This window comes from Hemicordylus capensis, chromosome 9 (assembly GCF_027244095.1).
Source record: "Hemicordylus capensis ecotype Gifberg chromosome 9, rHemCap1.1.pri, whole genome shotgun sequence".
NCBI classification, from domain to species: domain Eukaryota; kingdom Metazoa; phylum Chordata; class Lepidosauria; order Squamata; family Cordylidae; genus Hemicordylus; species Hemicordylus capensis.
In genome coordinates this window covers 31,620,144-31,634,300 of record NC_069665.1, presented here as the reverse complement: position 1 = coordinate 31,634,300, position 14,157 = coordinate 31,620,144, and the positions used below count along the sequence as shown (strand labels likewise).

The window sequence follows — 14,157 nt, the reverse complement described above, 5'->3', positions numbered from 1 at the left end:
GAGAGAGTGAGTGAGTGAGTGTGTGTGTGTGTGTGTGTGTGTGTGTGTGTGTGTGTAGGAGCAACCAAGCCTTTGTTCCTAGCCGCCCCCCCCCCATGTGCTGGTGTTGCAGGTGTTCCCAGTGACCCGGCCAGCACCGGGGAGGCTGGCGAAGGCCGCGTGCTTCCCCAGAGGGGAAAGGGAGGGCCGGCCGCCTACCTGCAGCAGCTTCTCCCGCCTCTCCAGGGCCTCCGGGTCCCTCTGCTCGATCAAGCCGGAGAGGGTGCGCAAGGCAGCTGCTCGTGCCGGGACGTCAGGGTCACACACGGACAAGAGGAGCTCCTGCAGGCCCCCCGCGCTGGAGCCTGGGCCTGCAGCGGGCGGCCTGGCCAGGGACCCTCTCGGTGTGCCGCTGGAACCGGGCTCCGCAGCCGAGCCGCACGCCAGGTGGGCCACGCGGGGCTTCTCTGGAGGGGCCCGGCTGGCCCTGGCCTTGCCCAGGGTGCTCTGGGCAGCCGAGGAGACGGTCTCCGGGGAAAAGGCTCCGCGGGTGCAGATGGAGGCGCGCAGGTCAGCAGCCAGCTCCTGGAGGACGGGCTCCGGGTGGACGCGGGAGACCTCCCCCAGCAGGGGCAGCAGCCGCTGCTCCAGGGCAGCAAAGTCGGCGGACTTCAGCTGGAGAGGGAAGAGCAGGAGGGAGCGTCAGCAGGGCGGCAGCGGCAGTGGGAACGCTCCCCTGGGCTGTGGAGAGGAAGTGCCCGGAGGAGGAGGAGCAGCCGCCGCTGCTGCCGCCGCTGCCACCTTTGCTGTGGTTACGGTTATGGGCGTGCACCCAGAATCCGACAGAGGAGATAAGATCACCCCCCGAGGTGGCAGGTGCAGCACGGCGGATGGGGTGGGAAAGGCCTCTCTGCCCGTTCCCGGAGAGCTTGGCAGCAGGGAAGCTCCTCTCTGGGGTCACATCTCGGCTTGTGGAGCTCAAAGCCGAGAGAGGCACCCGGAGCGCCCAGGAGACTCAGACCGTCCCCAGCAGAGCCCTCCACCACGCTTGATGCTGGCGAGCCACCCCCAGGTGGCCACCTTTCCCTCTCCCCCTCGTTTCCAAGAGTGCCTGGAGACCCTGCCCAATTCCTCAGCATTGTTCCTGCCCCAGGAACCTCTTGTTCTTCTCCGATCACAAGTCTGGCTTCCCAGGAGTACCTTCCTGTCACGTGCCAGCTAGAGGGGGGGGCAATCTTATGTATCCCCCAAAACATCCCCGCTGCTTACGAGCCGCCATAGAACTCTGCCGGCAACCCCATCGGGCCTCTGCAGGAGGAGGTACAAGTTCTGCTAGCAGCAGCATGAAATCTCTGAACACGGGAGAGGAAGGAAGGAAACCCATTTGCGGCCGGGAGCCGCCTCGCCAAGCCGGGACTTGACTCGTGAAGCGAGCAAGGACTGAGCCTGTTCAGGGCCCTCAGCGGGATTCCCTCCCGCAGCCATTTCTGGGTTCAGCTGGGGCAGGAATCAAAGCACCTCCGGGCCGTCACATCCCCCCACACGCCCAAACCCACCCAGCGTGTCCGAGCAGGAGTCTCACAGCCTCGGCCCCGAGCAGCCCCTGCCTGCACCCATTCCACAGACCAGCGAGGACCAACTGACACACGCAGCATCCAGCCCAGACTGTCTGCTCGCAGCACCCCTGCCTGCCGTGAAGGAGAGGCACAAACCCAAGCCTCTCCCGAGAGCAACTGGAGAGCGCGCTCCCAGAGAGAGAGACACACACACGGGAAGTCCTGAGGACCACACCGCGGCCGAAGGGCCTTTGTGGGGAAAACAAGGCTCAGCAGCTGGAGGCCAGGCCCTCCCAAGCGGCAACGGGGTCCTCCTGAGGACGCCCCTCCCTCTCCCTCCCAGGGTCCAAGCATGCCCAACAAGCTCACCTGCACAGCCCCTGCCAGCATGGCTGCCACCAGCCCCATGGCCATGCTCAGGGTCTGGGCTTCCACGGCAGCCTCAGAGCGGCAGGAAAGAGCCACGCAGGCCCGCTGCAGGGTTGTGGCCACGAAGTCTACAACCTGCAGAGAGAGATGAGGGGGATCTCGTCACCCCACTGAAGGATCACCAAGTCCTTGGAGACACACACAGGGTACTTCTCTGAATGAACCCTAGAGCAGAGGGGTTCTCAAACGGGGGTCCCCAGATGGTGTGGGGCTGCAGCTCCCCCCTTTCCCAGCCACAGTGGCTGAAGGCTAGCTTATACCATCGTGGCTGAGGACTTGCCTTCCAGAGGTTTGCAACTGCAGGGCGACTGGGCCAGGCTCCCTTGCTCAGTGGCTGGGGGTCACCTCACACAGGCCACTGTGTCTTTATTTCCTCCCCGGGGCCGCCAGGACTCCAGTCCCACTCCCAGGTCTCACCGCTGAGGCCTTAGGGGAGCCGAGCGGGGCTGTGCCCAGGCTCTCGTGTGGTTGCCTTGTGGCCACCACCCCTTCCTTTGGGCTAACAGCAGCCTGGAAGCAAACACTGCCAGCTCAGGCCCCAGCAAGTCCCTTTCAGTCTGCCCCCCACCCTACCCCGTCACGTCTGCCTGGCACCAGGGACACCTGGGGGGCAAAGGGGGGGTGGGAGTGCTAGGAGCGCCAGCCAGCCACCTCCTGGAAAAACAAACCCTGTCACTTTCCTGCGCTTCCCTTCCTTGGCGGGCCTTCCTCTTTCCAGCGAACTCCCTAATTATCCGAGGGGAAGACAAAGCCGGAGGGATTAGCTTTTTCTGTGCACTCAACAAGTCTGCTCCGCGGGAGACAACTGGGTGCTTGTGTGCTCTGCAGGAAACCTCGGCACCCACAACAAGCCCTCTCCCTTGGCAGGGCTGGGGCCCCGCCTTTGGCAAGCAGACCCCTTGATCTCCCCCAACGCCCAGCTTCCTGAGTCCCTAATGAGCAGCTTGAAATTAACTCAGACCCCTCCGCTGCCCACCGCCGGCTGCATCCAGCGTGGCGCTGGAGGGGGCAGAGGCAGCTCGGCTGCCGTGGCCACCCAGGGCGTTCCCAGCAACGGCTCCTCCTGGGCCTTCCGGGGAAACCGCCCCAAGCGGGTGCCTGCCTCACCACGTGCCCAGCCGCTCGGGCAGGCACAGGCTTCCTGTCCGATGGGGAGGAGACGAGGCCGCGACGAACCTGCGCAACGTCCGTGAAGAGCGAGTCGGAGATGCCCTCGCACAGCATGGCCACCAACTGCAGCACCTGCAGCTGCCTCTCCGGCGGCTCCAGCTCCACGGGACTCCGGCGGGAGAGCGGGACGGACTCCACGTCGGCAGCGCCTTGTCCAGCTATGTGGGTCAGCTCCTGGCAAGGAGGGAGCAAAAGGGCACAGGACGAGGCTCATGAGAAGCAGCGGGAGCGGCCATATCCCAAGACAGACCCTTGGCCCATCTAGCTCAGCATGGTCCACACTGACCGGCAGCAGCTTTGCAAGGTTTCAGGCCGGAGTCTCTCCTAGCCTGCCTGCTGCCAGGAATCGAACGCAGGACCTTCTGCATGCAAAGCCCGTGATTTGCATCAGTGATTTTTCCGATTTGCATCAGTGATGTTTCCTGATCTGCGTTAGCCCCTTCCTACCTTAACCCTCTGATGGACCCCCCCAGGACGGGGCACACTGTGAATTATTCAGGAAAGGACTGAACAATAAATGCAAAGGACGCGTTGACCAGATGCGGACAACAGTAAGGCTGAAAAGACGGACAGGCGGACACACACAGGAAACCTGACCCCCCTCTTCCCCGGAGAGGGAAGATTCCCAGCTGTAAAACCCACCATTAGACTTCAAACATTCTCCTGTTGCCAAAACAGCAAGAGGAGGAACCGAGGTTCACCCTTTCCCGCCCCTGGAGCTCTGCTGGAGGCTTTGAGCCACACGTGAGCCACAGGAGGAGGCAGCACTGCTCAACGGGTACGGCGTGGAAGGTGCAAGCCCATGACGCAGACTTCTTCCGAATCAGAGCAGCGGGCGCCTGCCTCACGACACCGGCCGGGCCCAGCTCTGGTCCTCCTCCCGCAACCCACGAGTGAGAGGCAGGAGTTTGCTGGGCAGGAGGCAATCGCCTACCTTCAGGCAGCGGATGAAGAGGTCTCCGGCCACGCCGCTGCTCCGGCAGCGAGACACCAGGTCCACCAGCTGCTCCAGCTGCCACTGCTCGGAGGAAATCTTCTGGTAGAGGGCCTCCTCCTCCTCCTCCTCCTCCTCCCCCCTGCCAAACCAGAGGCAAACGTCAAGGGCCAGTCCTCGGGCCTTGGAGTTTCCCTCCCATCCTTCCCGGGAGAAATTCTCAGGCCATTTCCCGAACAAAGAGGGAAGGTCGGCCCACTGAGAAGAGGACGGCTGTGCCACCACGCAGTGACCCAGGCAGCTCAGAGCCCTGTGGGCACTGCCACCCACCCAGCCCAAGCTGCTCTGAGAGAGGGCCACCAAAACACGGCCCCACCCCATGCCTGTGGAAAGCAAAAGAATAATGCCCTGCAAAGCACCCACCGGGGCAGCCACGCAGGCTGCAATGGCCTCTGGCTGGGGATTGTGGGAGTTGGGGATCCCCATTACAGGGAAACATGGACAATGATGGCGAAGCTGGAGCTGCCTCTCCCTGTCCCAAGAAGGGCGGTCTTCAGTGTCCAGGCGGGCTGCAGCCTGCTCCTTTTGCTTGGGGCAAGCCACCTCCGCTCTCTGTTTTGAGCAGAGCGCAGCCACAGGCAGACCTAGCAGGGAATCCCTTCCTCCTCATCCCCAGAGCAGTGCTGGCTCCTCTGAGCCAGGGAGGAGCCCCACCCCAGCCCCCTGCTGTGCCTACTGCTCTGCCGGCTTCCATTTCAGACACCTGAGCTGCTGGCAGGGAGCCCTTTGAAAGGCAAAAGAGCCTCCATCCCAGCCCCCCCAGGGGCTCCAGGCTCTTATCTCTCCATCTTGATGGCTCTGCATTTCCTTCCCCAGCCCGGTGCTTGAGGGTTCACACTTGTTTAAGCACTCCAGGATTCCATCAGCTCACCTTCCCAGGAACACCCTTTGCTGCCCTTCTGAGAACGGTGGCTGGGCCTGGCCGAGGAGCTCTCTGGCATTTGCCCAAGCGGGGAGAAGGCTGTCTTTATCGACACCGCTGTGTCACATCCTCTGAGAGCCTCTTAACCCAGGAGGCAAGCAGATTAGACTGGCAGGTCTCTGGGCGATCAAAGGGTTTCCGACACCCCATCATCATTTTACAGCAGCAACAAAAGTGCTGTTTATTATTTTTTAAATTAAACTGCTGGAATTAAAGAGGCGGGGGGGGGGGATGGGACCCAGGAGTGCAAATGGGTGTGAAGAAGGAGCTCTGTTCCGGCACAGAAGAGAAACTCCTGGGCAGAGCACATGCTCAGAGGCACCCTGGTCCTTTATTTTAGAGTGCAGATGCACGCCCCCTGAGCCACTGCTTGGTTGGTGGACCTTGGGGTCCTAGTGAGGAAACAGAGCAGACCCGCAAGCCTCCAGTCTGCCCGAATCGATGTAACGATCTGCAGCCCTTTCGCAACCCATAAAATAGGGACGCAGACAAGCAAGTCCCTTTCCCCCTGCAGGTCAAGGGGAGCTGGAGCTTCCCTATCCCACCTTGGCTGACCACACACGGCCAAGGCAAATCCCCGAAACCAGCGGCTTCTTTTCAAAGTCAAACCCTGCTCGGGGGGGGGGGGCAGAGGAAAAGCTGCCCACAGGCCGGCAGCTTCACAAACACCAAAGCTAGAAGGCTGGCTTCCAGATGGGCCTCAACAGCCTTGGAACGAGGTTTCCCTCTACAACAGGGATTCCCAGATGTTGTGGACCACAATCCCCAGAATCCTCAGCCAAAGGCCATTGCAGCTGGGGATGCTGGGAGTGGTCCTCGCCGCCGCCAACAGCTGGGAATCCCTGTTAGAGGGAACACTGCTTGGCACCTGCGGAAGAGGGGGACGTGGAGGGAGGCCCCTGGGGACCAAGAGCCACAAGGTAACAACGTCTGCGTGGAGAGGATGATCCCCAGACACAAGACACACAACACCGGCCTGCAGCTGGGCGGGGCTGGGAAGCCACAGGCTGCCGCCACTCCTCACCCTTGGACAGTCCTCCTGACGGTGATCGCGGCCCCCCCTTCACCAGCTACTTGGAACTGGCACTGGGGGTGGAGGGGGCGGGTGGCCCCTCCCAGCCTGGCCAGGCCCTCCAGGACGGAGAGCGCCGTCTCCCGCTCGCTCTTCTCCAAGAACCACAACAGGATCTCCTGGCACGGATGGCTGCAAGGAAGGAGAGGACGCCATGGACCCACGGCAGGGTCCGGCTCAGGGCAGCTCCCCTGCCGTGTCTTTGCCCTGCCCACCACCCCAGAAGTCCGGACCCCTCACCTGCCCTCGGAGGCCCAGCAGCCGCCTACGTGAGGCCTGCTCCTCTCTCTTGTGGGCGGCAGAGTTCACCTCCCCAGGCGCGGCCTGGCTGCCCAGGAGACTGGAAGCCCTGCTGCTGCTGCTGACGGCCAGGGCCAAGCCCTCGGGGAAGGAGCCCTTCCGGCCCAGCTGTGCAGCAGCACCACCACAGACTGCCTTGCTGATCGCGTGCTGAGCAAGCCTTGGGAGCCGCCTTCAGGGCCCTTGAAGTGGGCCACGGCCCCAGCATGCCGGAGGTGGCCTGGACCACACCTCCAGCTATGGGGCTCTCTCTCCCCCTCCGCCCCACTCCTGGCCAAGCCCCTCACCGTAAGAAAGACACGTTCTGCTTGGTGAAACAGTAGAGGGAGAAGACGACTCCCAGGGCCGGCTGCAGGGAAGCCAGCAGCACAGCCAAGGGCTCATTGCCTGCCACGTAGACCTGGGGAGAGAGAAGAGGTCACGTCTGCGGGTGGCTAGGCAGAGAGGGAAGGGGAGGACACACACGGGACAGGCCTGGGCATGAGGGGTGGCAATTCCCTCATCATCCTGCCCGCTCCCCCCGGACGATGCCCTCGGCTGCCGGGGGCCAGAAGAGACGGCCCTGCGTGCCCCCACAGAGCCCTTGTCTCACTGCAACCTGCTCTGGGAGCCAAAGCAGGGGCTACCTATATAATTAACCCAAAGCAACCCTGCTTGGGAGGGGTGGGGAACTGCTAACTCGGCACCAGCTCCAGGCCTCCTGGAGGCGAAAGGCAGGCTGCGATCCGCCCCATCAGACACTGACAAGGCAGTTCTGGCCAAGGGGCTGCCGGAGATGGCTGCTGATCTCTCCCCACCCCCGGCCAGAGAGGGCAGAGCGGCCAGGCGCTTCGGCTCTTCCTCCTGGCTTGGCAAGCCGCCCGGGTCAACCTCAATCCATCTGCAACCAGCCCACCCTTCAGCGGCTGATCATCCCCCACAGCCTCTGAGCGCTGGCTCGCCAATTACGCCGCCTGGCCAGGAAGTGGGAAAATGGGCAAGGATCCCTCGAGAGATCGTCCTTCCCAAGTGCTGGCTGAGCAGTGCCGCGCGAGAGCGGGCAGGGTTCCGAGCAGAGCAGAGCAGAGCGTGAAGGGCAACGCTGACACCCACACGCAGCGCGGCCTGGTCGCACTTCCCGCCAAGCGGACGCGTTGATGGACGGGCCAGAGACGCCGCGTGCAGGGAACAGCGAGGAACCGTCTGCCTGGGCAGAGCACGGAGCAAGCGCAGGGAGACGAGAGCTGCGGAAGAAGGGGAGGGGGGGCGCTGAAGGCTGCTATGGGGCAGCACAGGAGGAGGGTTCTCCACGGACAGGGGGCCGTTCCAGCCCTCATCCCAGGGTCTCCTCGGGCGCACCCCTCTGTTCTAAATGTCTTCACACCCGACCCAACAGAGAGGGCTCTACACCCGGGGTTCTCAAGGCCAGGTCCCCAGATGACGTTGGACTACAACTCCCATCATGGCCAACCACACCTGGGGACCTTTTTCCTTCGTGGGATGGCCTGAATGGAGAGAGGGGTTCCTGGACCACCAGTTCCCCCGTCCACAGTCTTCAGCTTCAGGACCTGCGGGAACACAGGCAGTGGCCTTCGGCCGAGTCGGACCCTTGAGCCATCTAGCTCAGGACTGTCTACACCGAGCCGCAGTGGCCCTCCAAGCTCTCTCCCAGCCCTACCCGGAGACGCTGCACGCAGAGTCAGACCCAGGCAGACGCTCTGCCGCTGAGCTATGACCGCCTCCCCTCAGGGGAACCTCCTACTGCTGCGCTCACACACGGTGTCACCCATCCAGATGAAAACCAAGGCGGACCCTGCTCAGCCAAGAGAGCATTCATGCTTGCTTGCTACAGGGGGTGATGTGGCCTCTCACAAGCCCCGCTCTCCAGGTGCCAGACCTTAAACACGCTCTCCACACATCCGCTGAGCTCCTCCTCTTTCACCAGCACGGTCCCTGCTGGCAGGACTTCCGGAGACACCCCTGAACAAAACAGAGCGGGAGCATCAGAGGCCTGCAGAAGGAACCAGCCGCTGCCGTGGACCAGAGAGCCACGGGCGTACGGGCCCGTGACCCATCCACCTCAACGCACGGATGGCCACGTGTCGGGAGGTGCACGGACCTGTCCGGAGGCCCTCTCGTGGGCCTCTGCACAGGCGCCAACACCGGGCGCTTCATTCAACGGGTTCGACGGTGGGCACAGCCTTACCTGCCACCTGGGAGCAGCGCAGCAGCGGCTCCAGCAGCGGCTGCAGCAGGTGCTTCTCTGCCTCCCGGGGGTGTCGCCTTGCCAGGGCCAGCACCGTGGTGGCGGCAACCCGCTGGAACTGAGCAGCTGTCAGCTTATCCTGAATGAGGAGCAGCTGCAGAACCTGGGAGAAACGTGGGACACGAGGGGCAGACGATGACGGGCTGGGCGAGAGAGCATCCCCCCCGCTCTCCATGGCCGTCTCTCCGCTGCCACTGAGCCCCCCGGCCCCTGGAGGAGGCAGCGAGGAAACACACTCTTGCTAAAAGGCCGATCAAGATTTGGGGCTGAGTGCTTGCCGAAGCAGGGGTGCCAGCCCCCCTGGAAGCCCCCCTCCTTCCCATCCTAGGCCAGACCACGCCTCCCCAGCTGCTGCCCAATTCTCCCCCCACTGGGAGCACCAGAGGACACCGCCACCCACGCCGCCACGGTGCTCCCTCCCTCAGGGAGGCTTCGCAGAAAGGTCTTGAAGCTCATTTGGCCAGAGAGGCTTTTTCATGGATTTTACTGCAGCTGGTGCCTGATGGGGTATTGCTTTATTCCTTAAGATCTAGTTTGCATTGGGCCTGTTTCAGCTAATCTACGAATCTGGGACGGTTCAGCGCCCTCTGTTTTATTTTAATTTCATATTGCTTTTATAGTTTCGCATCCGTCGTAAGCTGCACCCAACAGTATTGCACTGGAGGCATATAAATACTTCCCTAAGTTATCAGTCCTTGTCTCACAGGACTTCTCAGGCGCTGTCTGACGGGAGTGGAGGGGGAGGCCTACCTGGGGGCACACCTCTCGGTAGTAATCTTCCAGGGACAGAGACTGCTGAGGACAGGAGGACAGGATCCTGGCCACTGCGTCGCATTTCCGCCAGTCAGCCGCTGCTGCTTCGGCACTCTTGCCCCCCACAGCCCCCGCTGGAGAGCAGGAAGGAAGGACGTTACTCCCAGGCACTAAGCAGCCCAGTCTCTGCTCGGTCTGAATGCCCAGGCGCTCCAGCGTCCTGCTCCCATCTTCAAAGCACCGTTCCCTCCAAGGCGTGTGAGCACTCACAAGTTTTTGGATGGCCACTCAGTTCATTTTAGATCCGGCTCAGGCTGAATGGGGAAGGCCCCACTCTGAATGCAGCTGCGCACACACTGCCCTGACACTGCCACCCAGAACAAAATTCATTCCGCGCAGAGATGGAAAAAATTAGAGGGACCACTGGAGGGAGGGGCAACATTTTATCAGACAGACAGTGTGTTTTGGCACGCTGAGGAGCTAATCAAGTGATCTCAAACGCCCCCCAATCAGGCCACACAAAGCAGGTTAAAAAGGCACCTTTTAGGGAACTATCGTCGTTCGATGCAGGAGCATGGACGCTTTCGGGATTCACAGATCTCTCTGTCAGGCAGAAAGGTTAGGTGAATCATGAAAACCTGCATCAATCTAGGTTGGTCCACTGAAAAAGTTTCGTTTCAGGTGTGTTACCACTCCCGCCATCTGAGGCCAACACAGCAACCATTATCTACTGAACTGAAACTGCGAGAGCCAGAAGACCATGAAATAAGGTTAGAAGAAAGGCCAGCGTTTTCCCAGGAGGCGGTGGGGGCAGCAGCCCTCCAGCAGCAAAGAGACCTGGGGCCGCGACGCGAGGCTCACTCACCTCCTGCTCCCTCCAGGATGCCACGGACCACAGCCTGGACTCCGCCAGGCCTTACTAGCCTCTCAGAGAGGAGCTGCCCACAGAGGCGCCGTAGCCAGGCTGGGGCAGGAGCCAGGCCGCCCTCGCCTTCACCCTTGCTGGAATGGGAGCCCTGGAAGAACACACAGAGGAGGAGGAGGAGGAGGGGGCGGAAAGTCATCGCTGGACAGACCACACTCGCAAGCCAGAATCTGAGAGGAACCTCCTGCCTCCCCCCGAGGAGCTTTAACTAGTACGTGACGCAAAGGGGGAGCAATCCCCAGGCTGTTGGCCATGTGAAGCTGCCTTCTGCGGAGTCAGACCCTTGGCTCATCCAGCTCACCATCGCCTGCTCTGACCGGCAGTGGCTCTCCAGGGTCTCAGGCAGGGATTGGGGTCTTCTCCAGACCGGTTGTGACCAGAAATTCTTGTACCTGGAGACGCATGCACATCACATGCTCCCACACTGAGCTATAGCCCCTTCTCCAAAGCCAAGAAGGAAACAAAACCACAACACAATTCAAACCAGAGTTTTGCTGCCTGTTTCCATTCTTCACGTTTAGAGTCATTTGTCCCAGGACCCCAAAGCGCTTTACAGGCAGCATCCTAAAAACATACAAGCAGCAGGAGGGGGTGGTTGTGCTGGCAAAACTCTCCGCCATGCTGGCTTTTCTGCTGCTCCCTCACAGGCAGTCGGGGGATTCACTTGCGCACAAGACTGCAAGGATTCCACACAAGCAGCTTCTCTCTCCTCTCCAAGAGGGGTTCTGGAGACCCCCAGGAAGGATCCATGCCGGGACCAGACAGGCTGCTCCAAGTCGTCCCCCACCTTACATCTCTGATGACAGCCGGATTCCTTGAGAGACACTCTTTGCAAACGGGAAATCAGCTGCGCAGGAGAAGCGCTGACTCTGAGGGTCAGCCGCCAGTCTGAGGGGGCGAGTTGCCTTTATAGTGTCAGACAGCACAAGTCTGTTGGCACCACTCGGGGAGAGGCTGCAACAGGGATCTCCAGCATCCAAGAGGATCAGGGAAAGGGGAGCTCTCCCCCTCCCCTCAGGGCTCCAGAGGAAAATCAGAGACTGCCAAGACGGCTCCATAAGCCAAAGCTTTCCTGAACAAGCCGATCAACCTGCGAGAAGCCACACAGCACTGCCAAGATCTCGAGAGGGTCAGCTCCTGCAGACGTCCAACTGGGGACAGCTGCCATCCTCATTTAGAGGACAGGATCCAACTCTACCCTGAGTTAGATCACACAGCGCACATTTCTTCGATGGAATTCTCTGCCACAGGACGTGGTGATGGCCACCAGCTTGGACGGCTTTAAGTGGGCCTTAGACACTTAAGGTTACAGTGCTGGGGGAAACCTGCTTTGGAGGGCTGCTGCCAGTCAGAGCAGACAATGCTGAGCTAGACGGACCAAGAGTCAGCTTCAGCAAAAAGCAGCTGCGTAGGCGTTCATACCCTTCTGGGAACACTGAAAGGGGTTACAGTCCTCCTATGGGGCAGCAATACCCCTTTGGTGAAATTTTGACTTGCTTGGCCTCAGGTTCTAAACCGCGTCCACCAGAACCTGCTAACTCCCTGAAGTTTCATACAGTGCAGGGAATTCCCGGCAAGCCCCAAAGGAAGGGAATGACTCAAGAACAAGCAACATGAGCGAAGATTCCCTGCACTCCAGAGATCCCTGGCAGCCTGGATACCTGCTTAGATGATCCACCTTGAAGCAGCAGCAGTTCCCGGACCACCAGCGGCTGGTAAACTCTGCCCAAAAGGCCTTGCAGGGCCTCCCTGCAGCCGGCACGCTCCTCTTCCGTAAGGCCCTGGAAAATCCCATAAAGGTCTCAGTGGTGGAAGCAGAGCAACAAGCCAGCCTGTCCTGAGACTGGGGCTCCCCCTAGCGGGGTATCAGCAACTGGCTACAGTCCTCTCTGGGGGGCTTCTAAAACAGTTTGCATTTACACAGAGACATACAGAGCTCCCCGCACTGTAGAAGAGCTGCTAGGGGCTGTCAGCTCGAGTGAAGGGAGGGGAGGGGGCTTCTTAACCTTCCCCCTTCTTGCACTTTGTAGGCTCAAAATTGCCCCCAGATGCCTTTTTCCCAGCAGAGGAAAGGACAGGAGGCATCGGCCCCATCCTTGCTGCTGCTGCTGCTCCCTACCTGTTGGACTACAACTCCTATCACCCCCGCCCCCAGATGTTTTTGGGCGACAACTTACAGCATTTTCAGCTTTCAGCCACTGTGGCTGGGGCTGCCTTACTGCAATTCATGCTGCTGTGTAACGGATAAAACTGTATATTCTCCCGCTGGGTCCCCTGCACCTCCATCTCCCATTTCTTCTTCAGTGGTCCCCCTTGGGCTGTTTTCCAGATTGTAAGCCCCTTGCGGCACAGACCTATCCTCTCGTACTTTATACAGCCATGTTCCCATTGACTGTGCTATGTAAATAATAATGACTAAACACAACCATAACAACAACTGTGAGTCTAGGCCAAGAATACTAATCCGAATACATCAAATATTTATAGACCACCTTTCAACAAGAGTTCCCAAAGCAGTTTATATAGATATAAATAAATAGACAGGCTCGCCAAAGGGCTCACAATCTAAAACAAAGACAGACAGACAGACACCAGCAACAGCCACTGGAGGGATGCTGTGCTGGGGATGGAGAGGGCCAGTTGCTCTCCCGCTGCTAAATAAAAAGAATCGCAACTTTAAGAAGGACTCACCGTCAATTCCAGCCCCAGCTTTGCTTGTTCACCTTCCCTCCTTGCTGGACAGAATCCGAGTTGGCACAATCCTGCGAGAAGATCCCCGAGGTGGCGTGTGAGGATGAGGCTGCCCAGAGATGGGTGCTGAGCGACCTCCAGCAGGACGGTGCAGGTGGCATAAAGCCTGCGCGTGGCACCGGAAAGGGAGCCCCGAGAGATCACCTCGTGAACCAGGGCACTGAACTCTGTCCTGCGTCCCAGGGGAAGCCCGACGCCAGGCAAGAGATACGGGCAGAGGCCCAGCGTCACCACAAACTGCAAGGCAGCCTGCACGGTTTTCTCCTGAGCAATGCTGAGGGTGTCTGGGCTCAGAGCGGGAGCAGCTTCGGCGGTCTTGGGGTTTGGCAGAGGTGGGTGGAAAGCCGCCGCGAGGCGAAGCATGCAGTGCTTGAGACACAGCAGCAGGAGCAAGGCATGGCTGGTGAAACTCCAAGGGACATCCGGGCAGGGGGCAGCCCACAGCGCCTGCCTGGAGAGCTCGACGCGCAACCCCTGCAACTCGGCCCACTGGGGGTTGCCAGCAAGCTGCTCCTCCACAGCGGCCACGTTGGAGCGGAAGGATTCCAGCAGATCGGCATGTCTGGTGGCCTGGAGAGGGCCTGTCCCTGGAAAGGAAGTTCACACGGTACAGTGAACATACCTGCCACTCTGAGAAGTGTATAGTATTACGGTTTCCTGCAAGGAACCCTGGAATTGTGGTTTTGTGCAAGAACTAGGACTCTCAAATCCTTCACAAAGTGTTATTTACTGTACGGTATTGCCAGCAGTAGGGTTAGGCATGCATTTTTCAAACAGCTCCTTGGGCTAGGAAGGAGGCCTTGGCATCTTTTTATTTGAATTTTTATTTGAATTTTTATTTGAATTAACTGATAAACAGGCGACACAAGATGGATCTGCAACTATATACCTCGCCAGACCTCCTTTATTGCATGAAATAAGATTAAAACGTAAGAAAAACTTAAAACAAACGGGTTTATTCCTTTATTTAGTGTCAGACAATCCTGTCCTATGCTATTGAGGTTCCCAAGGTTGAACAACCCCCAGATGTTACAACCACCATCACCACCCCCAACCACAAT

General features: G+C 59.9%; 1 protein-coding gene across 1 annotated transcript in view; it reads right to left on the bottom strand.

Moving 5' to 3' along the window:
• The window catches only part of TANGO6 (transport and golgi organization 6 homolog), a 29,942-nt gene that overhangs the window by 14,607 nt on the left and 1,178 nt on the right, over positions 1–14,157 (bottom strand). Inside the window, exons 2-13 of the mRNA XM_053271553.1 lie at positions 13,037–13,683; positions 12,007–12,126; positions 10,286–10,436; positions 9,418–9,554; positions 8,608–8,770; positions 8,299–8,381; positions 6,710–6,822; positions 6,075–6,254; positions 4,069–4,210; positions 3,141–3,308; positions 1,905–2,039; positions 199–654 (exon numbers count right to left, since the gene is read on the bottom strand). Coding sequence (XP_053127528.1) covers positions 199–654; positions 1,905–2,039; positions 3,141–3,308; positions 4,069–4,210; positions 6,075–6,254; positions 6,710–6,822; positions 8,299–8,381; positions 8,608–8,770; positions 9,418–9,554; positions 10,286–10,436; positions 12,007–12,126; positions 13,037–13,683 — 2,495 coding nt within the window. The remainder of the gene's footprint in view (positions 1–198; positions 655–1,904; positions 2,040–3,140; positions 3,309–4,068; positions 4,211–6,074; positions 6,255–6,709; positions 6,823–8,298; positions 8,382–8,607; positions 8,771–9,417; positions 9,555–10,285; positions 10,437–12,006; positions 12,127–13,036; positions 13,684–14,157) is intronic.